At 38.1% G+C, this 25088-nt stretch overlaps 2 protein-coding genes and 1 long non-coding RNA gene across 16 annotated transcripts in view; 2 read left to right on the plus strand and 1 right to left on the minus strand.

Annotated features, from left to right (window-relative positions):
- acp1 (acid phosphatase 1) overlaps window positions 1-1301 on the plus strand; it is a 47610-nt gene extending 46309 nt beyond the window's left edge. For 5 of the 10 annotated variants that reach the window (XR_015522811.1, XM_087305654.1, XM_087305653.1 and 2 more), the window contains exons 6-7: window positions 454-534; window positions 593-1285. Coding sequence is in view for 8 of the 10 variants with exons in the window: in XM_087305654.1 (XP_087161780.1) it covers window positions 454-531 (78 nt within the window). In the remaining 2 variants the exon portion in view is untranslated. 10 annotated transcript variants of the gene reach the window in all.
- A 2168-nt stretch (window positions 1302-3469) lies between these two features.
- alkal2a (ALK and LTK ligand 2a) lies at window positions 3470-13855 on the minus strand. Of its 2 annotated transcripts, none has more exon segments than NM_001423886.2 (6): window positions 3470-4731; window positions 8611-8689; window positions 8889-8969; window positions 9048-9101; window positions 10879-11160; window positions 12214-13855. In NM_001423886.2, coding segments are annotated over 4 exon segments (432 nt in total). In that variant the 5' UTR covers window positions 11111-11160; window positions 12214-13855; the 3' UTR covers window positions 3470-4731; window positions 8611-8624.
- LOC137489143 (uncharacterized) lies at window positions 8774-24148 on the plus strand. 4 transcript variants are annotated; one of them, XR_015523843.1, is made up of 7 exons: window positions 8774-8991; window positions 9085-9283; window positions 13668-13798; window positions 13910-13972; window positions 19446-19541; window positions 20921-21119; window positions 23656-24147. It is a non-coding gene; the product is annotated as an uncharacterized LOC137489143 (long non-coding RNA). The 4 variants fall into 4 exon arrangements; XR_015523840.1 differs by lacking the exons at window positions 8774-8991; window positions 9085-9283 and adding an exon at window positions 12361-13082; XR_015523842.1 differs by lacking the exons at window positions 8774-8991; window positions 9085-9283 and adding an exon at window positions 12528-13082 and having other exon boundaries at window positions 13933-13972; window positions 23656-24145.
- Window positions 24149-25088: the final 940 nt, after the last annotated feature.

Here is a 25088-nt window from a genome sequence, read left to right on the forward strand (position 1 = left end):
AAAAAGGGCCAACCGAACCGAGATCCCTTGCATTTCTCCTTCAAACATCGTCAGGTCATCCCGATCCCACCAGCTTTTGGTTTTGGAATACGATTAAGGGCTGATTGAAGACACATTTCACCAGGCTGAACATGTGGGACACAGACAGGATGAGCTTGATAGAAGATAAATCCTTCTGAAAGGTGTGAAGTTGAGCTTCCTTTACAGTACTTTTTTATTCCAACCAGCTGGTAGAGGCTGGCAGCTCTTTGTGCCATTGAAGAATAGGAAACCGGCCTCTAGGCTGCATTGGAACTTACATTTAGTCCAAATCAGCAGCCAAATGCACTTTTCTGATCATATTCAGCTGATATTTCCATGTCTTTCAATTGAAATGGTATTTTTTGTCTGTTTTTGATGATGTCTCTTTGCTTTTGGTCATTCTTTAATTGTATCTGTTTGTTTTGCTTGCAGGGCAGTGATAAAGACTTTGAGACGGTGTATGAACAGTGTGCGAGATGCTGCAAAGCCTTCCTGGAGCAACATTCGTAACGCATACACACACACACACCCAAACACACACACACACACACACACACACACACACACACACACACACACACACACACACACACACACACACAACTGCATCTGAAGTCTGCGAGACCTCTATTAATTACTCAAATATATACACTGAAATGCTATCCTTACATTTTTTTGTCTTGTTTCTAGTCCAAATATCTAGAAATTCTTAAATCTAGAAGCATTTTCTAGACAAGCAAAACGTAATGTTCTGTTTTTAGAAATATTAAGGCAAAATTGAGTTATTTTTTTCTGCAAACAAGCTAAATATTCTGTAATTAAGGTAAAATAATATTGATTTTCCTTTTGACGTGAGATTATTTCGCTTACCCCTTTGGCTGATTATTTAGCTTGTTTTAGGGAGAAACTCACTCATTCTTGGCATATTATTTCTTAAAACAAGACAATATGTTCTGTTGTCTAGAAAATGCTTCTTGATTTAAGAGTTTTTACATTTCTGGGCTAGAAACAAGACAAAAACTGAATAAGAAAAGCTTTTTCTGCAGTGTACAACCAACCGAAACACAAATCAAGTGTCTTCTTAAGCAAAACACACACAAACTAATTGACAGCAGCATATAGAGAAGCACTTTGTCTTAATTGTGAATTAAGTTGTAATGAAATGTCGTAGGATGCTTGTTTGAGCAGCTGTAAACTGCTTTTGTTGACCATGCCCTCTGAAGAGAGGAAGTTCACCAAAATAAACCAGATAAAAGTGCTGGAATTACTTGTGCCTGAGATTATTTAATTGTTTTTGTCTGTTTTTTCTGTAATGTGTTAATGTTTCTGTTATAGTGGCGTCACGGTGGCGCAGTGGGTAGCACGATCGCCTCATAGCAAGAATGTTGCTAGTTCGAGTCCCGTCTCGGCCTGTTGGCATTTCTGTGTGGAATTTGCATGTTCTCCCCGTGTTGGCGTGGGTTTCCTCCGGGTGCTCTGGTTTCCCCCACAGTCCAAAGACATGTGGTAGAGGTGAATTGAATGAGCTAAATTGGCTGAGGTGCATGTGTGTAAAAGAGTTTGTATGTGTGTTTCCCAGTTTTGGGTTGCAGCTGGAAGGGCATCCGCTGCGTAAAACATATGCTGGATAAGTTGGCGGTTCATTCAGCTGTGGCGACCACTGATTAATAAATTGACTAGGCTGAAAAGAAAATGAATAAATGAATGTTTTGTTTGTTAAATGCTCACCTTCATGCTGGTACAAACTCATCCATCTTTATCTTTAAAAAAGAAATAAATTGAATTTTAATTTTAATTAAATCGAATTAAAGATTTCTTTCCCTGATTTGACAGCCTTTGTATGCTCAAATCTCTTTATTAACCTTAGTATTACATTTGAAATAGTTTTTGCCCTTTTATAGCTTGTCCACAAGGGGTCAACACTGAGCCTTTGTTTTTCAGTCTGAAAAGAAATGGAGACGAAACGACAACAAGCTACTGAAGACGACAAAAACATAATAGACTTGTTGACATGTGGATGTGTGACGGGACTTAAAGATATTCAACTTTATTTTAACTGGGTTTAAAGATATTTTTATTGTAGTGCCTATAGATATCAGCAGTTTTATAAGTCCATCATTTAAAGGTGCTTTAAGTTTTTGATTTTTCTAAAGCATAAAAATAGCATATGTTTGCAGATATTTAATAATCATGCTAAGTGAACATTCTTGTTTATCTGAAAAACAATGCTGAAATCAGATATTCTGCTTTGAAAATGTGAGTTACATGCCAGAACGTCTGCCTTTGTTATGGTTAATTTAACCTGCCCAATGCCAGTTTAGCCAATTATATTTTAACACCCCGGGTGGGCTTTGTGCAAAACATAGCAATGCAGTGATAAGCATTTTGGCTGTTTGCATAAAAAGAAACATGACAGAAATGTAAATACAGGCATTCAGAAGCACACAATAGTGCACTCACTGCACTCCAATGAAATGGTAAAGGTTTATAATCTAATTAATACATATTAAACCTCTTTAACATTATTAAATGTACGTGCTGAATCACTGATGTGTTGCTTTGCACTGAATTTCCATTTCAAACAGTTTAATTTCAAGATCTGAGGCGAACTATCTGCTGGTCTTTTTAGTAGTATCAAAATAAATGTGATGTAAAATGGCAGTCAAACTCACATTGTTAGCATTTAACACTGAATAAAGCACATGAGCTGCATCTGAGGTGATCATTGTCAGTTTTCTGTTGTTCAGCTATAATAAATAAACTTTAACGTTTCTAAAATAAACATTTCAGGTGCTGGTTAGGACAATCGATCGTCAGGCACACTACTGTTGGTGTTGTCAATCTGGCAATCTGTGTTTGTTTTGAACCAGGTGTGCAATACCTAGTTCAACCACTGGGTGTCAAACGTACATACTACACCTTTAATCTATTATTTACTTTCTGTAAATGGGTGTAAATGTATATTTATTCAGTTTTTGCAATAATTTCAGGAATATTATTGAGTAATATGCAGTATTTTAGTTCATTTTTGTACAATAAGCGATTTTTGTTAAGCAATATTCTCTGCCTCTTAGCAGATGCATTATATCAGAGAGAGTGGTTAGCACTGTCGCCTCACAGCCAGAAGATCGCTGGTTCGAGTCCCGGCTGAGCCAGTTGGCATTTCTGTGTGGAGTTTGCATGTTCTCCTCTTGTTGGTGTGGGTTTACTCCAGGTGCTCCGTTTTCCCCCACAGTCCGAAGACATGCGCTATAGGGCAATTGAATAAACTAAAATGGCCTTAGTGTATGATTGTGTGTGAATGCGAAAGTGTATGGGTGTTTCCCAGTACTGGGTTGCAGCTGAAATGACATTCGCTGTTTAAAACACATGCCGGAATAGTTGGTGGTTCATTCTGCTGTGGTGACTCGTAATAAATAAGGGACTAAGCTGAAGGAAAATGAATGGTTTGTTATTTGTTTGTTACGCGTTAGCTTTTCAGCTCCTTCACTCTCAAAATCATTCGGCGTAAATCCACAGGTTATTTACTCAATTCTGTGCAGAAACATCAAAACAAAAGTACTTTTAGACTCTCTCTTTTCAGCCAACCTTAAAGTTTGCTTGTTGTTTTGATTCATCGCGCTTTACCCCAAGACTCAATTTATTTACTCTTTTGTTCGCTTTCTCCTCCAGTTGTTTTCTTCTCTCATCCATCCTCTTCATCTTTTGAGGAACTCCCTGGACAGTTTTCCCCATCGCTAAACTATTTAGCAACAGAAGATGACCGTTATCTTTGGTGTGGTTACAGACCGGGGGAAAAAAAATTCAATATCTCAGAAGCATCCAAAGCATCCAGCGTGACCGATAAGAACTCCCAGACTCCCTCAGAAACAGGTTTTCTGATGCCAAGATAAGCCGTTAATCCAGATCGAGACAGTATTTTTTTGCGATATCAAACACCACAGCGTTTAAACAATCATAATTTATTTAAATATATTTTCTTTTAAATATACATATCCCAACGAAGCATTCGTACGCCAGATGCTTATGTGGTTTGTTATAGGGATTTGTAAGTCTCGTATGTACAATATTCACATATCAAAATATACTGAATGTATTTCCACAGTCGTAGTCTCACAAACAAACAAACATCGAGAAGCTTCTGGTCACAGATTTACTGCAGAACTCGACCTGTCTGCTGGCAAACTGAAGCGAAAGCAGAAGTTCATGCAGTTTACTAGCACGGAGAAAATGAAAGCTCTCTCTCATTGCACTGACAGGTCCTTGTATTTGCAACCCCGTTGAGGCTCGTCGCACGGAACATCAGTATCAACGTCTGATGAGAACACAGCGTAAAAAACACGGCAATCCCTTTTTCGCAATGAAACAATGGAAAATGGTTTTCGTTTTTTGGCAGACGGGTTCAGAACCCAAAACGCCAGATGCGTTTCTCTGTTTTCGTTCTCTGACATCTTGTATTTGAACATCGGCTCCATGCTGAGTCCATCATACCGTCCTTGGGCAAGAGCATCCCATTTTTCTGTCCATTTACTGCTCTATCAATTCTTTCCCTCATCTATTCTCCAGAGAGGCCGAGCAGTGCTCTGGACGTGATGTGCTGATTATGTGGAATGTTGCGTGTTGGTGTAAATTCTCTTCTCTTGTCCAAAGGCACTTCTGACTGCTGTTTTTGTTGTTTTCTCTGGGTCACTCTGGTTTGGCTTCAACCTGCTTGATAAAGGAAGTGGAGTTTAGTGCTGTTTCAGACTTGGCTCTGTGTATCTACATGTGTGCATTTTGGATGTAATCTTTTCCTTCTGAGAACAAAAAATTGGGAAACGGGGCTTGTTACGCACACTCCCTGCAGAGCGGTCCTAGAAAGAAGCACTTCACAATAAAGAATTGACACAAACCTTGTGCACCCGCTTAAATCACATCCCAGGGGTCTTTACTGCTGAGATATGCAGCTTATAGCTTGGATTGGTTATCTAATCTTGGAATCCATTTTCAACCATAAACCTCCAAGTACATGTGTTCTTTATGAATGTGATTTACTTATGTAGTTTGCCTACACACATATACTTGTATATATGGCTTATGAGGACTCTCTATAGACGTAATGCATATTCAACTGTAAAAACTGCTAATTACATTAGATTAGATCAATTGTTTCAAACTCAATTTCTGGAGAGCCACAGCTCAGGGGTCCGTTCTTCGTACCTCGCTTAAATGATCTAAGATTATTTGGCAGATCCCGGATCTTTTAATCTTGATAACTGATCTCTGGCTAATTTGGTTCTTCAAATGAGTTCGCGAATCAGATTAGAATGTCTGGATGAACTGATCTGAGATCGCTGCGTGTGTTGTGAAGGACAGATCTATCGATCCTCGAAATCATGATCAGCAATGCAACGATTGGCTGACGCCACAGCAGCTAATGACATCATCTGATTAATATTCAATTATCCATGTGAGCAAAATTACATCAAATTAGCAGTAAACGGCTTGTTAAATATGACACGCAATAACCTTCCACATTTGTTGTGAGCTGCAGGCTTTCCACTTTCATGTGTCAAGAGTATTCATCATGTATTTCAATGCAAATCAATGTATTTAGTTCCACATTTAGAAAATATTTTCTTTATTATAGAAGCTGGTTTTTTATTCGGTGTAAAGAATAACTGGTTGTTTACAAAAGCGTTTTGATATTGGTAAAGGTGTCTGCAACTTTTGTGAAGCATCAAATCACTGGCATATTAACTATCAAAACATGTTTATGACTGCATAAATGTATTATTGCTTTAAAAAAAAGTCACATATTGTGCATTTCTATTATACACAATTTGTACTAAAGCGATCTAAAAAGTTCTTATCAATAAGTTTTCTCTTTGCACCACCAGGTGGCAGTCTTTGTACTTTCATTTCGAGGGTGCAGATTGCATACGTTTTATTAATATGTATAACTTAATTTATTTTATTAATGACTATAACTTTATATATATATATATATATATATATATATATATATATATATATATATATATATATATATATATATATATAGTTAAAAAATATGTACCATTTTCCCAAGTGTATATAACTACTACTGTAAGAAAATATCAGAATTCGGAACATACTTTCTGTATTATCTTTGCTTGAACTAAGCCGATCTAATCCTGTTTATATTAATTGAACCTGCTCCCGATCAGGTTTGACCTAGCAGAACTGTTGCTATGACAACAACTCTCGGATCAGCTTTGAAGAACGAAACGATCCTGGATCGTGTCAAATCGTCAATATCCAAATCCAGCTAACTGACTAATCCACGTACGAAGAACGGACCCCTGCACAGTTTAGCTCTAACCACCTCCAACTCACACCTCAAATAGTCTCTAGAGGTCTTGAACACCTTTATTAGTTGGATCAGCTGTGTTGGATTGGGGTTGGAGAAAATCTGCAGAGCTTCAGCCCTCAAGGAATTAAGTATGAGACCTTTGCCTTATGCTGTGTTCACACCAGACGCGGGAGAAGCATCAAGCACGAGTGATTTACATGTTAAGTCAATGCCAACGTGCAAACAGACATCCTGCGGCACGATACGCACGAATGGCTTGGCGCGAATTGAGCGTTCGATAATGTGAATTTCAGCTGACATTCGCGCCGAGTTAACCAATCAGGAGCTTGCTCTTGTGGGGGCGTGATTACGACGTAGCGCCAGTTGTTGGTGTCCCAGGGGAAAATCCTCCTGCACACACCGACAACAGTTCATCAAATTGGGCTCGGCTCAGTCAGAAGCACCGCTGAATGCTTCCATCATCCAGGTTCAGTTTCTGGATTAGTTTATGAGCGCACAGAGCAGGATGCACCTCTGAAAGGAGCTAGTGGACTCAGACACGGCTCCAAATGACAAACTTTGTGTGGCCTTCAGATTAGCTCAAGAACAGTGTGTAGAGATATTCATGGAATGGGTTCTATGGCAGAGCAGCTGGGTCCAAGCTTACAGCATCAAGTGCAATGCAAAATGTGGTGTAAAGCTGGCCACCACTGGACTCTAGGTGTTTTATGGAGGGTTTAGTGTTTGTCAAGAGAACTGTACTTGTTTGACTACACCCGGGGTGTCCAAACTCGGTCCTGGAGGGACAGTGTCCTGCAGATTTGAGCTCCAACTTGCCTCAACATACCTGCACAGATGTTTCTAGAAAGCCTAGTAAGAGCTTGATTAGCTAGCCCAGGTGTGTCTGATTGGAGTTGAAACTAAACTTTGCAGGACACCGGCCCTCCAGGACTGAGTTTGGACACCCCTGGACTACACTGTGAAAAATGTAAAGTTTAGTGGAGGGATATTATGCTGTGGGGTTGTTTTTTTCTAGGTTTGGGCTAGACTCTTTATGCTTAAGCATACCAATACTTGGAAAATTTCTTCAACAATTTGGGAAGGGTTTGGTGATGGGTATCCCTGTTCCAACATAATTGCACACCAGTGCACAAAGCATGGTCCATAAAGACATTAATAAGCAAGTTTGGTGAGGAGGAGCTTGACCGGCCTGCACAGAGTCCTGAGCTCAACCCAAGAGAATATATTTAGCATGTTTTAAAGAGGAGATCATCAGTCCCTGACCAAACTTGTTCCTGGAGGTCTGGTGTCCAGCAGATTTTAGCTCCAACCCTAATCAAACACACCTGAACAAGCTAATTAAGGTCTTACTAGGTATACTTAAAACACCCAGGCAGGTGTGTTGAGGCAAGTTGGAGCTAAACCCTGCAGGGCACCAGACCTCCAGGAACGAGATTGGTGACCCCTGTTCTAGAAGAATGGTCAAACTTTTCCATAAACGCACTCTTAAACCTTGTGGAAAGCCTTCCCAGAAGAGTTGTAGCTGCAAAGGGTGGGCCAACTCCATATTAAACCATAGAGACTAAGATCGGGATGTCATTAAGGGGATAGTTTACCCAGAAATGTAAATATACTCACTATTAACTCGCTCTCAAGAGTTTCCAAATTTTTATAACTTTGTTTCTTCTGTTAAAAACAAAAAATATAGATTTTGAATAAAGATGAAAACCTGTAACTTCTATTTTAGGTTAAAAAAAGGAAAAAAGTTTTCAGCATTTTTTAAAAATGACTTCTTTTGTGTTTAACAGAAGAAACAAACTCATAAAGATTTGAATCAAGGTTGAATAAATGATGGCAGAAATTTAATTTTTAGGTGAATTCTCACTTTAAAGATTGTGTATGTACAGACAGATGTCCCAAATCCTTTAGCAATATACACACACATTTAGATATAGTGTTTAATCAATCAATGCCCTTCATTTTATAGACTCTGAGGACCATGAGTATGCCCTATTCCCCATCTTTTCCTTAAGTTATGCTTCTTGCAAGTAAGGGTACAAAAGCTGTTACTGGGGCAGCACCTTTTCAGAATGTACACGTTACCAAAAAGGTCTGTATCGGAACATTAGATATCCAGGTTAGTAGTGTCCTAAAAATACAAAAGTGCACCCTTTGAAAAGCCAGTTCCAGCACAGTGACCCTTTTTTGTACCTTTATTTCTAACACTGTTAGTTTCCTACATCAGAAAGGAAAAGGGGGAGTTGTAAGCGTCTTACCTGGTAATTAGAAGTTAACCCTCTTGACATTTCCGAGTCCCCGCCAGTCGTGTCAGGAGCCGTGCGCACCGTTTGTAGTCTGAGGACAGGAGTAAAGCTGGATGAGTTGGATAATCATCTGGATGAGTCCTGAATTTGTAGCCTATACTGTTTCTGTGTGCAGGGGTAAATCAGCGGCACCTAGCCGACATGAGACTGTCATGAATATAAAGGGAGGTGGTGCATGTGGGCAGAGATGTGACCTGTAGCATCGAGTGATGGAGTGGAACGGTACTCACGTGCAGGGATGGTGCAGTCTCTAGTGTTGTGGTAAAGCCTGTAGACATCCTTCTTGCACTTTGGACCAAAATAAAGAGGACCTGACGGATGGAAAACAACAAGGTCAGAAGTCTCAAACACACAGCTTTGATGTCTCAGAGGATTCGACAGTCTCCTACCTGTTAATATTGTGATAAATTTCTCTTTCCTACTGAGGTCTCTGGGAAAGATTTCTACAAAGGAAAAAGAGACATTCAAAGGTTAAATGCTGGATATCCGCTGATCCTTCAAGAGAGACAAATCGCTCAGCTCAACATTCCCTAGCAATGACCACACTCCGACTAAGCACTTTAGACATCAAAACAAGCTGTGCTTCCCTATTTTTAGCATCCAACACAAACTCGCTAATTTTTAAGTAAGTTCAAACAGAAATATACCTTCAGTAATTTAGCTTATTCCTAAAAATAAAGGTTGCAAAATAGTTTTCATCGCATTTTAGGTTCCACATTAATGAACACTTCTTTTTAATAACCTAAATAACTTTTAGGGCAATATAAAGGTTCTGCGGATGATATATTTTCTTTAAGGAACCGTCAATTCAAGTTAAGAACATTTAATTGAAGACTGCACTCTTCCCTCTCATACAAAGTCTTAAGTTGGCCATAATCTTCTGCCCAAACTGACGTCCAATTCCACATGTCTGATTCAACACACAACAGATGCAATGCAAAGCTCTTTGACCTCATTCTAGAAAGAATCGAGACTTGAGGGTAAGTCACATTGCTTTAAAAAGTAGCTCAAACATAAGATGGCACATTCAGTGACCACACGTAAGATGTCATTGCATTAAATATCAAAATGTAACACCAACTGGCTGCAAGTGATCATGGTCACTGAGCCAATTTTCAGAACCATTTATGCAGTCTCTTGTAATCAAATTGTTTCAGTGTGACCTAAAGTAGATGCATGGAGTTAATTATTTAGTAGACTAATAAATTACAGCTCATTTTTGCAATTCTGTCATCAATAAACTTTCATTTTGAGTTTTTTATTTCTCCTGTTGAGCACGATAGAAGATATTTTGAACAATGTTGGAAACAGCAACTGACCTCCATATATTCTATCCCTAATGGCTACCAGTTTCCAACATTGTATCTTCTTTTGTGCTTAACAGGAAAATAAACTCCTAAATATACCAGCCATTTAGGAAACTTTAATTTTGGCAACTATTGCCATTAATAGTTCCACAAAGAACCATTTAACAATCGTAGAACCTTTTCATTCTGAATAAAATGTTAATGATGATTAAAATGTTCTTAAAACTAAGAAAATCTTGATTCTTATTAGAAATGTTGACTGAAATGTTCTTTATGGAGCTGAAAATTGTTCTTCCATGGCATGAATGCTAAAGCCCTCTTTTGAAACCTTTATTTGTAAAACAGTGCTCAGAATCTATAAGTACACCCCTCACACATCTCTCTTTTAAATTCATATTTTTAATAAGAAGCTATACAATATTATATTTGTGCATATACATTTGATTAGTCAGTACTGAACCAAATCTGGTGATAACGGTCCAAAAACTAGTAAAGCCAAATATACAGTATATTTTATAGAAAAATATTAAATACAAATAAAAAAAAGACTAAATCAACAGAAGCACAACAATTAAAAGATTTAGTTGAAATTTTGTAGGTTGTCATTTTTTTGTGCAATATTTAGCTTAAATTTAATTGTATTAAATTTCTGAATATGTTTGGTGACTAAAATGTTATTTTAATAAATATATCTGTTTAATAAATCTGTTTTGTTTAAATGCACCAAAATACATTGCCTCTATTCACTGAGAAATAGATAAAAAAAATCTTGATTTTCAAAATGGGGTGTACTCTGTTATGCTGAGCACTGTACTTATTAGACAACATTTTGCTTGAAAATTCAGTTTGGGTCATCCCACATTCTAATATATAGTTCACTGACATTTTGTGCATCTTTAAATGCCCTGCTTACCTAAAATTGTTTCTCCACTTGCCGTTTTGAGATGGTGCGTGTCCTTCGGCTCAGGCGCGCTCTCTGTCTTCTGCGCGCTCTCGTCGTCAGCGCTATTTTCCACCTGTCTCATGATTTCCATGATCCGTCTGAGCGTTTTCTCCACTTTGTTCGCGCTGGCATCGCTTTGTGCGGCAGTGCAGATTAACAATACGAGCCCCATTACCAGCACCGGGGCTCGCAGCGCGCGCATCTCTCCCGAAACCAGAGTGCGCGCACAGCCCAAGTCCAGGATCACGCAGTCTGGAGAAGAAGTGGCAGGGTTTATATGATAAACTTTTATGTTGGAAATGAGCTTTGGAAGCTTTTGCGATTTATTTAAAATAGAAGTCTTGCTCGATTTTCACTAGATTGGACACACCTACTCTTTCTTTTTATTGTCATTTTTGGTATAGCATCAGAACTGTGGCACTTGTGATTCGAATTTAAGACAAATCCAAAACTGTCTCTGGATTTTATTCATTGAGTGCCTCCTATCATGGGTTTAATCCCTGCTGAAGTGAAAGAGTTCACATGCCAGGCACTTGGCTGATTTTCCTCTACTCAGTCCAACTCATTCATTGACTAAATAAATCACTCGAGACTTCAGAAAGAAACTGATATGTAGGCACAATTTATGTTAGTCCATTAGTCATTTGTTTCCTCGACAGCAGTAGGCTATGAAGAGCAAACAGAGAAGTCTCCTGCTTCTCCTGAGAAGCTCGCACGTGTTTTCTCTAAACTTTCAGACTTCAGACGTACCTACATCTCCCATCAGAAGTCTCTTTATGAGCTCAAATCTTTTTAAACTTTCACAAAACAAATAATCTGAACTGAATAGCTTTATAGTCTGTAGCCAGCTCTTAATATCTCGACTAGTCCATTTCCATGTCATTTATTCAAATTAACCACGGGTTTACCACATATTAAAAGCTAGTTAAGCAATGGTAACCACGAATTAACCATGGCTTTGTTACACAAACTATGGTCTTTACTTTAGCAAACCTGTGACCTGTTTTAGAAATAGTAATCACTCTGCTTTAAAAAAAACATAGTTAAAGGTTATTAATACTATATTATTTTTTGAAAAGAGTAATAAATAAATAATTCAGCAGTGTGTCCAAACTTTGACTTGTACTGTAGGTCAAAATATTATGAAATGACTAAAGAGGCCATTCATTTTAAAAGCATCACATTTTAAGGTTATTTGGTAAAAAAATTATAATTAAATTGTAGATTAATTGCGAAAAGCTTACAAAGTTACAGCCGACATATAATAAAAAAGAATCAAAGTCATAAATCCTCCGGTAAGCCTACCTGAGGACGGTCGTGTCCTTCAATCTCCACAGCAGCCTGAGGCGAATTTGGCGCGTGCTGTTTGTTTTATTGAGTCTCGAGTGTCCTGTGCTTATTTAAACCCCACGCAAAACGAGCTGGAAAGAGAGAGAGAGAGAGAGAGAGAGAAGCGCGCTGTCCTTTAAAGCGAGCCGTCCTTTATTATATTCAAGCGTGGGAAGTTGGAGTGGTCAGACTCCTTTCTGGTGTTTCCAAAACTCCACACAAAGCTCCTGGAGGACTCTGAGCGCGCGCGCCGCTCGCCTTCTGAACGTCTCCAAACACTCGCCGTCGATTCTCGCCAATTTATTGAGGCTCTCAGACGGAAGCAGTCGTCCCTCGTGGCCTCACATCGCTGTGTCTTTAATTAGAAACTCGTTACACATACGCCGCACATCTTCATATTCCCGTTTCTCACACGCTGCATCCCGTGGACAGCTTTTTTTCTTGCCCACTATCTCATTAGAGCACTTAGAAGGAAGAGATGCAGCTATACCAGGAACCGTCCTACTATTGCACAGACTGGAACTCCGACGGTGCCTGAAAGTCAGGTTTTTCCCCTCACACACAACCATAGATCACCATTTCATCCCTTTGGGTCCCCGGAGGATTGATTCGAGTTACAGATCGATGCCTGGAAGTGGCTGCAAGCTGATGTAATTATTCTGCGTAATGGTAATGATAGCTCAAGAGAAACAGTCGGGCAAACAGACCGGAGGAAAAGTGAGTTCGGATTAGTTTGTGTTTGCTTTTCGTTTATACCACTCCCTCAAAGCAGCAAACGAGAACATGGAGCAATCTGGCTCCAATCCCGGTCACGAATGGTGATCTTGCATGGGCGGACTCAAAAGGTAGACGGCAGTTTAGGGCCCCTTCACGTCAATTAAACCAACACCTAACACTATTCACCTTACACAGAACTAAACTGCAAGGTGATGTTCGTGTTTTATGAGTTGATAGCTTTGTAACAATATAACAACGTCTGGTTGCAAACTTTTGATGAGACTCGTTTGTATTCCCTCTACTGTTTTGGCTTGTTTACATGGAGACAGCTTAATGTGTGGTGTTATCTTATCAGTAAAGCGAAGTGCTCATAAAAGCAGGTACACCTGATTCAGTGATTACATTGGATAGCTATCATAAAACCTATTTCTGTGCGGCGAGGCCTGGAGAATGGCGGTCAACTTTTTAGACTGCTATCTGAAAGGCTGTAGGTTTAAAGCACTCAAAAAGACATTTAAAGCAATAGGTCATCCATAAATGAAAACTCTGTCATCATCATCTTGTTGTAAACCCATTTGACCTCATATAGGATGTGGAACGCAGGGGGATATTTATTATTGATGCTGCTTTGTTTATATTACATTAAAGTGATGGTTCTGCTATTATTTACTCACTCTTAACAAAAACAAGTTTCTTGTTTTCTCTTGAACCAGCTATGTTGACATCCACTGCAGGAAAAACAACCATAAGTCAATGGTTACAGTTTTCCAACATTCTTCAAAGTATCTGCTTTTGTGCCCCAACTGATAAAGAAAACTCAAATGGGGTTTGAAACAAGTCAAGGGTGAGTAAATCGCTTATAATTTTAATTCTTGGGTTATCTATCCCTTTTTTATAGGGACATTTCACCCAAAATAAAAATTGCTGTCAATTTTTTCATCCATTAAAACTCAAGTCGATGGCTTCCTGTACTATCAGAGTCAAGAAGAACATATACTTCCAAAGACCAGGCCTGCAGGTGAGTAAGTGATAATAATAATAAAGGGTGAGCTTTCCTTTTTAATATAGTGACTGTAGACCTTGTGCACGGTGGCGCAGTGGGTAGTGCTGTCGCTTCGGAGCTAGAAGGTCGCTGGCTTGAGCCCCAGCTGGGTCAGTTGGCATTTCTGTGTGGAGTGCTCCGGTTTTTCCCACAGTCCAAAGACTTGCAAAATAGGTGAATTGGGTAAGCTAAATTGTCTGTTGTGAATGAGTGTGTATGGGTGTTTCCCAGTGATGGGTTGCAGCTGGAAGGGCATCCGCTGTCTAAAACATGCTGGATAAGTTGGCTGTTCATTCTGCTGTGGTGACCCCTGGTTAATAAAGGGACTAAGCTGAAAAGAAAATGAATGAATGACAACAGACCTATATCATGCTCCAAAAGTCAATATAAATGCAGTTCATACCACAAAATCTAATATTTTGTGTGGAGTCTTCATATGGCAATTTAAAACATGCTCATGCACAAATTGAATCTGAGAACACAGTGAAAATTGTAAAAAAGATACATATCTGATAAGCATAATTATTAAATGCCATAAAATCTTACGGGTCATGAAGCAACATCTGGCAACACCCTTTTTTATGAAGTTTAAAATGAAAAGGTCATTTTCTGGATTTTAGTAAATAAATGGTTAAAATAAATAGATAAATAAATAAATAAATAAATAAATCCCTCTCTGAGGTCATTATCATCTACACAGTAAAAGAAAAATCCTGGTTGTCTTAAATTTTTTAAGCTGAATCAGATTAACCTTATGAGTCCATTGAACTTATATTATGTTAAACTGATTTAAAACTGCTTGCATACCTTATAAACATGATTACAGAACATGATTAACTTGGTTTAATAAGTTACAATGAACTAAAAACATATGTTGTCATGACTAATTGTTCATATAATCTTTTACAGCATAGTTTTATCTTGACCTTTGCCAAATAATGATTTTTTTCCCTTGAAATTTCTGTCAAAAAAGATCATTGGTAAAATTTTGGCAATAGCCACAAATGCATTTATGGGTCAAAATGATTTTTATTTTATGCTAAAAATCATTAGAATATTAAGTAAAGATCATGTTCCATCAAAATATTTTGTTCGTATTTGTTACTGTTAGTATTGTGCATTACTAAGCACTACATATAAATAACTTTAAGAGCAATTTTTCTCTGTATTTAATTTTTTTCACTTGAAAATTTTTTATTCACTTTCCAGATTTGAAAATACCTGTATCTCTGCCAAATATTGCCTTGTCCTAAAAAATTATACACTGTAAAAAGCAACTACTTAAATTTTTTAAAAACCCTTTACCTTTAAAATATGTTGATTTTACTTAAAAATCTGAGTAGTTTCATTTTCACTTAGAACTGTTAAGTTTGCTTAACTTAATTTTTATAATCATACACATTGTTCATTTACTTAATAATTTTAAGGCAATGAGTTTACTCACTTGTTTTAAGGGCACCTATTTTACCTCTTTTTCAAGATTTAATATAAGTCCTTTGTGTCTCCAGAATGTGTCTGTAAAGTTTCCGCTCAAAACACCCATCAGATTATTTATTATACCTTTCGAATATTAGAATTTTCTGCTCTAAACACATTGTAGCTGTTTTTGTTGCATGTGCCTTTTAATGCAAATGAGCTAGTTCTCTTTGCTCACTGTTTCCACGTGCCTGTCAGAGTGTGGCTGCGTCTGAAACTGCATACTTTCCTACTGTACAGTACACTAAAATCAGTATGCGAGACGAGTAGTATGTCTGAATTCATAGAATTCGAAAATCAGTATGCGAGAAGTACCCGGATAACTTACTACTTCCTGCAAGATTCTGAAGTGCGCATCCCATGGTGAATCTCATGATGCCCTGCGAGAGAATTCACAAATGGAAGTGAAGCAATGCAACTGCTGCTGGTAGGTCATGTGACCATGACAAAATGGCAGATGTAGTACATCTGAATTCCATTCATACTGCTCACATTCATACTGTAGAGAGCATACTTTTCTATCGGCCGAGTAGTACCTTTAAATTCAAATGCACTACCTACTGAGTAGTAGGCAGTTTCAGACACAGCCTGTGTCTCCGTCTCCGGCTGTGTCAGATAAACAGCACAGTTAAAGACATGAAGGAAGTAGACCTCATGTAACAATTGTGAAAAATACTACAGTAAGAACTTTCTCAGTGCGCTCGTTTAACTTTGCACTGTTTTTGCACAGAAAATGTGACCGGATACACGTTAATATGGAATATCCGTATTCATATATGCTGTTTGGATATCCGTTATCTCAGGCACGTGCACACATAGGGCTCACATAGGGCCTTTTTAGTCTTGGATAGAAAGTGCCCTTCCAAAATGATCAAGTGCCCCCGCGACGCGACACACCCTCCGTCCCGCCCTTGAGTTGGCACGTGACAACACCACTCTTGAGTAAGCACGCTCAACCCCCCTTACCCCCCCCCCCCCCGCTTTACAGTACGCACGCGACAACATCGCTCTTCAGTACGTGCGCGAATAACAACAACACTCCCCCCCCCACCTCCTTCAAAAAATTTATCCTGCACATGCCCTTTAGACGGTCTCTGCACGGGCCTGCGTTATCTTAATGTACAAAATTAACCTGATTTAACGTCCACAAACCGGGACTAAATCGTCTTCTTTTATAATGGTACTGACATGTGGCTGTGTTGATAAAGTAAAGACGGTAAAATCACTGTAAACACAGAGAGCTGAACAGATCTTTTAATCCCAGTTGCTTTGCACAAGTTCTGTCTTGTTGATATGATTATACGGGTTACTACAGAGACATGTTAATACGTGACTGTCAATCAATTCTGTGGGCGGGGATAACCACACTACAACGTCACGTTGTGGTCGGCCTCAAAATGGGAAGAATTTGGATGCTATTTTAACGTCAGAAAATTAAAAAAAAGAGACTTACTGTCTTTATATCACCCGAATATGACTGTGGACACACTATACCTACACACAGTTCTGTTCAAACAGCTTACAAAAGATGATTTTCAACACAGGTGCCCTTTAAAGTAGTCAACTAATTGCTTTTTTACATTGTACTGTACATCAATGTAAAGCTTACTTGGGTAGCAATGTAAAAATTTCAATTACAAAACATGTACACTTAATACTGCTTTTTTGGTCCATAGTCACATATATACATTTACCTTACACTTAGAAGACTCATTTATCAAAGAAGCCATCGAGCGACTGGTCATAAAGAGGCATGTATGTATGTATAATTTAAACATGTCACTTAAAGATTTCCCACATAAATCACTGAAGACTTTTAGCAAGCAAACACTTTTTAGTACTTAACATGTAAACCCTATTATTGCAGTTGGGATAAGTCGATGAGTTTTTCTTGCACATTTATTCACCTTTATTGCTGGTTGGAGTGTTTCTCAGACTGCCCATCTGGTTTGTCTTTTTATCTTCCTTTGTCCTCTGAAAACTCAGAAATGGACAACAGCTTCTTCTGCCTGGAGTTGGATCCTGAAGTATTTTTTTACGTGGCCACTTGGGCTTTCTTTAGGTCCAATAAATTTATTTTATTGTGCTTTGTTTCCTGTGTTGGCTGAACTTCTTGGTGAGGTCCATACAATTGTTGTGCTTCCCTGCAAAGTCCACAGTTTTGCTGGCAAAACTGACATAAACTTTGTAAAATGCCTGCCATATAAATGGCTTATGTTTTAAAGTAACAAATGCATGACAAGCCTTCCGACCCTTATTATGTTTTAATTTACTTTTGTCCGACTAAGACATTGTAGACAGTGGCCAAAGTTAGCCTGGCAGATGCTCTTGAAGATCTGCTTTTTATTTCTGGCTTCACTTCTCACTCTCTTTGCCTGTCACTTAGCTTACACCTCTAGGAAGCTCTTTGAACAAACATTTACAAGACAAATGAGCCTATATTTAGGTTAAATGGATGCTGCCAAAGATGCAAGGTTTTTTTTGTTTGCTAATTTGTTTGTTCTCTCAGTGACAGCAAATGAACCTTTCTGTAACCAAGATAAAGTACAATGGCATCATTACAAAACAGATCATTAGCTTGAGTCAATTTAAATAATATAGTAAATAGATTTATTTCATTTATTTATAGGGCTTATATAAAGTATTTATAGGTTAATTACTGAATAAACTTTATTGAAGATGTAATCAAATGAAAGGGTTAGTTCACCCCAGAATAAAAAAAGTTCTATCCTAATTTCAACCCAGGTTCATTCTGATTACGTACCCCTATGTAAATTTCAATTCAATTCAATTCAGCTTTATTTGTATAGCGCTTTTACAATGTAGATTGTGTCAAAGCAGCTTCACATAAATGGTCATAGTAACTGGAACAGTGTGGTTCAGGTTTTAGTGTTTAAGTTCAGTTCAGTTCAATTTAGCTCAGTTCAGTGTGATTTAATCATTACTGAGAGTTCAAACACTGAAGAGCCAATTCCTCGATGCGTAGCTCTACCAATCCTGAACCATGCGAGGCAGTGGCAACAGTGGAGAGGGAAAAAAAACTTCACCTGATGGGAGTGAAGAAAAAAAACCTTGAGAGAACCAGACTCAGTTGGGCACGACCATTTTAATTTCTCCGCTGGCCAAAAAAAAAATTTCTCAAGAGGCCACTGTCGACTGACTGACCAACGGACTAACCAATCCCCCACCTACTGGCTTTCCTAAATCCAATCCAGGGGCAGACGATTCTAAGAGATCATGCTGTTTTGGGACCCCCATAGATATTATTAGGGGCCCAAACGACTGCTGTGTACGTTTTTTCAGATCTTAAATTTTCCTCACAAGTGACATTTGCTTCTGCTGTTTTCGTGTAAATCCACCAGAGGCTGCTATCGACTGACTGACCAGTCCCCCCACCTACTGCCTTTCCTAAATCCAACTCAGGGCTGGACGATTCTAAGGGCTCAGGCAGTTTTGGGGCCCTCATAGATATTATTAGGGGCCCAAAAGACCCCACCCCCCCTGCTCTAAACTTTCATCTGGGACAAGACACCCTCACCCTGGCATTCACTTACATCCACAACCCCCAATCTGATACAGACCCCCCCCCCCCCCCCCCCCCCCACACACACACACACACACACACACACCCGCCCATCATTTCATCCATGCCAAACCTCGCTCCTCACTTTCACCTGTGACAACATCCTCCCCAATCTCCACCGGCCAAGCCTTGCCTTTCGTCTGCAAAAGGTTATCAGAGGGGTCTTGCTGGCCAACGGCCCCCCTGAACCAACCCTTTGTGTTTTAAAAAGCTCTGATTGACCCACCCACCCACCCACTTCCCTAAACCCAATCGATAGTGTTTTCAAAAGCAATCCAGAAAAAAGAAAGCTCCCTGATTTTTACCATGTTTTCAGATTTTACCACATTCTCACCCTGTTATTTACTTGTTATTTTTTTAAATTCTGTTTTTGTCTTACCTGCTTTCTAGAACCTTTCTTCGCTGGACTTGAACCCCGTTGTCACGGGGAAATCTGCTCTACGTCTCAAATCCTCAGATGTACGCGCCAAGCCACTGGACAAGCTGGTAAGCGAGAAAAGGAACGGTGTCATACCGCACCGTAGTATTCTTTTAAAGATGAAATGCAGCTATAAGTTCCTCTGGCTACATAATTTGCGATCTCCAGAAATGTATATAGGGCTACGTTTTCAGAATAAGCTTATGTTGGCTAATTTGCTTAATCCCATGTTATTCTGAATCCACACTCATAAAGATTCTTTATAATTCATTCATATTGTTCACGTTGACACTTATGTTCACATTGACACTTGTTCACTGATGAATGTGTGTAGTATGAATGGGATTTGGATGTACTGTTCTACATCTGTCATTGATACATGACCTTCTCGTGTCAGTTGTGTCGCTTCACTCCTATTCATTAATGTCACTCCCTGTAGCTCTAAAATTGTGGATATATTTATTTGGAAATGTGGATATATATATATTTGTTTACTTTTATTTCTGTGCCAATAAACAATTACCACATAAAAAAAATAATAAAATGCTGAGCGACACGGTGGCTCAGTGGTTACCACTGTCGCCTCACAGCAAGAAGGTCGCTAGTTTGAGTCCCATGTGTGAGTTTGCATGTTCTTCCCAGGTTGGCGTGGGTTTCCCCCACAGTCCAAAGACATGCAGTATACAGTAGGTGAATTGGGTAAATAAAAATTTGCTGTAGTAAAATAGTTTGTTTGAATGTGTATGGATGTTTCCCAGTACTGGGTTGCAGCTGGAAGGGCATCCACTGTGTAAAACATACCCTGAAATAATTGTTGGTTCATTCAGCTGTTGCGACCCCTGGTAAAATAAGGGACTATCCTGAAGGAAAATGAATGAATAATGCTATTCTGAACTCGAGCTTTGGGAAGAACGTCCTTAAAATGCTACGTTTGTAGCTGAAAATGGTGTCACGTAAACACCCCCTAACTAAACACCAGTAGGCCCATCAATGTCACATGCGAATGTGCATTCACTTTTTACACTTGTGCCCTCGTAGGCTTATTTACAAAGGGATTTAACCTCAGTGCAAAGTGGCGATAGGTGTGGCGCCCAGAAAACTCAACACAAGAGGCGTTTGAAGTGTACGTGAAAGGCATGCGTGATCCTACTGATTATTTACACGCAGTCACATATTATGACTGATTACATGTCAGAAGAGGCTTTTGTAAAACTCTGACTTGTAATCCAGCAGATGGACAGATTGAAGGATTGTTGAATGATGTCACGCTGTCAGCTCAGCCTTTACCTGTCAATTGTTTTCCTGCAGATGTGTGGTGCCGAGTGACAAAATGAAAGACGTGCTGTTTGCTGTTGCAACAGGTTTTTTGTTGTTGCGTATAGTTCAAACAACCCTGCCAAATGCGTTGTATAATTGTGTGTGTGTGTGTGTGTTTGTATGTTCACAGTTTCCAGTGGGGTGGAGCTTCAAGGAAGGGGCGATACGCATTCCTCATCAAAAAGAAAATAGTTATGAGGTGTAGTGATGGATCTGAGTGTAGAGGTCTTGTTTATATGCACTTGCGCCGAGCGTTTATCATGGCGCATCTTCATATTATATTTTACCGACTGCTAGTTTCTCCTGAATGGACTTTTTGGACTATAAAGGTAAGAATGAAGCTGAAATTCTTCTCAAACGCAAAGCAAGTGTTTATAGCTACACTACAACAAAAGCTTTAGTAGTAAAAAGAGTACATTTTAAAATAGAGTTTTTGTCTTGTTTCCAGTCCAAATATCTCTAAATTCTTAGATCAAGATGACTTTTCTAGACAAGCACAAATAATGAATTCTTTATTAATACATCTAAAATATTGTTTAGTTTTCAGAAATAATATGTGATTTTTTTCATAAAAAAGCTAATAAATCTAATTTTTCCTTTGAAATAATATTAATTTATTCACCCCAATGGCAGATAATTTTGCTTAACTGTTTTAGAGAAAAAGTCACTTAATTTTTACGTATTATTTCTGAAACCAAGACATTTTACCTGTCTATAAAATGCTTCTTGATTCAGGAATTGTTTGGTATTCTGTCTAGAAAATAAATATATAACAAAATATCTTTAGAAAAGCTGTGTTTTTGTGGATGGATACCTACCTACCTATCTGTCTGTCTGTCTGTCTGTCTGTCTGTCTATCTATCTATCTATCTATCTATCTATCTACAGCATCCGTCTGTCCATCCATCCATCCATCCATCCATCCATCCATCCATCCATCCACTCACCTAGCCATCTATACATGTACAGTGCATCCGGAAAGTATTCATAGCCTTCACTTTTTCTTCATGTTTCAGCAGCTTCATTGTAGTTCACCTGTGGTAAATTCAGCTGGTTGGACATGATTTGAAAAGGCATACACCTGTCTATATAAGGTCCCAGGGTTGACAGTGCATGTCAAAACACAAACAAAGCTTGAAGACAAAGGAATTGTCTGCAGACCTCCGAGACAGGATTGTCTCAAGGCACAAGGCTGGGGAAGGTTGCAGAAAAATGTCTGCTGCTCTGAAAGTTCCACTGAGCACAGTGGCCTCCATCGTAAGTGGAAGTTGTTTTGAACAATCCGAACTCTTCCTTAAGCAGGCCAGCCATCTAAGCTGAGTGATCGGGGAAGAAGGGCCTTAGTCAGGGAGGTGATCAATAACCCGATGGTCACTCTGTCTGAGCTCCAGCGAAACTTACAGAAGGACAACCATCTGTGCAGCATTCCACCAATCAGGCCTGTGTTGTAGTGTGGCCAGACGGAAGCTACTCTCCGCCTGGAATTTGCCAAAAGGCATCTGAAGCACTCTCAGACCATAAGAAATAAAATTCTCATTCTGATGAGACTAAAATTGAACTCTTTGGAGTGAATGCCAGGCGTTACATTTGGAGAAAACCAGGCACCGCTCATTACCAGGCTAATACCATCCCTACAGTGAAGCATGGTGGTGGCAGCATAATGCTGTGGGGATGTTTTTCAGCAGCAGGAACTGGAAGACTAGTCAGGATCAACGGAAAGATGAATGCAGCAATGTACAGAGACATCCTGAATGAAAACCTGCTTCAGAGTGCTCTTGACCCAAAGCACACCGCCAAAATATCAATGGAGGGGCTTCACTACAACTCTGTGAATGTCCTTTAGTGGCCCAGCCAGAGCCCAGACCTAAATCCTATTGAACATCTCTGGAGAGATCTGAAAATGGCTGTACACCGTCACTTCCCTTCAACCTGATAGACCTTGAGAGGTACTGCAAAGAGGAATGGGCAAAAATTCTCAAAGACAGGTGTGCCAAGCTTATGGCATCATATTCAAAAAGACTTGAGGCTGTAATTGCTGCCAAAGGTGCATCAACAAAGTATTGAGCAAAGGCTGTGAATACTTCTGTACATGTGATTTTTCAGCTTTTTTGTTTTTAATAAATTTGCAAAAATTTCAAAAAATCGTTTTTCACATTGTCGTTATTGGATATTGTGTGGAGAATTCTGAGTAAATAAATGAATTTAATCTATTTTGGTATAAGGCTGTAACATAAAAAGTTGTGGAAAAATTAAGTATTCTATGAATACTTTCAGGATGCATTGTATATGCCTGCCTGTCTGTCTGTTTACAAATCTATCTATCTATCTATCTATCTATCTATCTATCTATCTATCTATCTATCTATCTATCTATCTATCTATCTATCTATCTATCTATCTATCTATCTATCTGTCTGTCTGTCTGTCTGTCTGTCTGTCTGTCTGTCTGTCTGTCTGTCTGTCTGTCTGTCTGTTGTCTGTCTGTCTGTCTGTCTGTCTGTCTGCCTGCCTGTCTGTCTGTCTGTCCGTCCGTCCGTCCGTCCGTCCGTCCGTCCGTCCGTCCGTCCGTCCGTCTTGTCAGTCTACCTATCCATCCATTCATCCATCTAGCTATCTTCCTATCTGTCTGTCTTGTCTGTCTATCCATCCATCCATCCGTCCATCCATCCATCTGTCTATCTGAAAAATAAAATAAAATTTTAGAAAACAAAATACAATTGTGCTATTTGCAACAGTTGTTTTATATAATTTTTTTTTGTGTACAACTCTGCCAAATGCGTTGTATAATTGTGTGTGTGTGTGTGTGTGTGTGTGTGTGTGTGTGTGTGTGTGTGTGTGTGTGTGTGTGTGTTTGTATGTTCACAGTCTCCAGTGGGACGGAGCTTCAAGGGAGGGCGAAATGCATTCCTCATCAAAAAGAAAATAGTTATGATATGAAATGATGGAGCCGAGTGTAGAGGTCTTGTTGACATGCTCTCGCTGAGCTGTTGTTGTAAGACTGGCAAACAGCAGCCACGGTTTGCATGGGAAGCTTCTGAACGAGTCAGGGATGTTTCTCTCTTGTTCTGAAATGTCTGCAGAGGTTACGTGAGGACAACAGCTGCATGCCAAAATCAGCATGCAAAGAGAGAAGTGTTACTGATAACCTGTGGAGGAGAGGTGTTAAAGATGAGGAGATCTCAGGCATATCAGTCTCTCTCTATCTTTCTCTTTATCTGTCCATCTATCACGTATTCATCTTCTCTTTCAGGAATAGGGGATTAATAGAGCTTTGAAATAAATGTAAATAATGTCAGCCTCAAAATGAGTGTAATTTTTTTTTAAATTGAGCATTAAAATATTAATTTGATAACATATTATAAATATGTAATTGCATTTTATTTAATTTCATTCACTAATGAATTTAATTTCATTTTGTAACATAATTAAGATTTAAAAATGTATTAATTTGGTGGATTTGAATTTATATTTAATATTATATTATAATATATATATATATATATATATATATATATATATATATATATATATATATATATATATATATATATATATATATATATATATATATATTTTTTTTTTTTTTTTTTTTTTTAATGACTTTATTATAAATTTTGACTAAACTGTAATGTTAAATAAATTTTCAGCCCTAAAATTTGTTTATTTTTTTATAATGCATTGAAATATGAATGTAATAACATTGTAATATAATTAATTTTAGTTTAATTTCAATCATTAATTAATTTCATTTCAAATAATAGTCTTTTTAAAAGAATAATTAATTTTTTTTTTACTTTTATTAACTTTTACTTAATTTAGCATTATAAAATAAATTTTTGATATAACTTTAGTATAACATTTGACATTTCCTCAGCTTTATATTCAGCTTTAAATTCAGTGTTTTTTTATTAAGCATTAAAATAACATTAATAACATAGTAATAAAGTCAATTTTAATTTAAATAATTAATTTAATTTTGTAATATAATGTTTTAAATACATTTAACTCGTATTACTTATTTAATATTTGCTTATGAACATACTTTATAATAATTTTATTATAATAACTTTTGACTAAAATTGTAAGATAATATAAAATCAGCCTTAGTGTGTACTTTATAATTTAAATTTAATAACCTAGTAGTAATATAAAATTTTATTTGATTTAAATTATTACGTATTTTATTTCGTTTTGAAATATAATTAAGTTTTTAAAAATGTATTAATTTGGTGCATTTTGAACTTATATTTAATATTGTAACATAAAATATATATTTTTAATGGCTTTATTATAAATTT

This window comes from Danio rerio, chromosome 23 (genome assembly GCF_052040795.2).
Source record: "Danio rerio strain M-AB ecotype USA chromosome 23, GRCz13ab, whole genome shotgun sequence".
NCBI lineage: Eukaryota > Metazoa > Chordata > Actinopteri > Cypriniformes > Danionidae > Danio > Danio rerio.

Excerpts from the sequence above, each read along its gene's own strand:
- alkal2a (XM_087305009.1), bottom strand. The coding sequence starts at position 11,110 with ATGCGCGCGCTGCGAGCCCCGGTGCTGGTAATGGGGCTCGTATTGTTA. Across the intron at positions 8,970-9,047 it reads ATTTATCACAATATTAACAG|GTCCTCTTTATTTTGGTCCA; the intron begins GTAGGAGACTGT and ends TCCATCCGTCAG. Across the intron at positions 8,690-8,888 it reads AGACTGCACCATCCCTGCAC|ACTACAAACGGTGCGCACGG; the intron begins GTGAGTACCGTT and ends TCCTGTCCTCAG.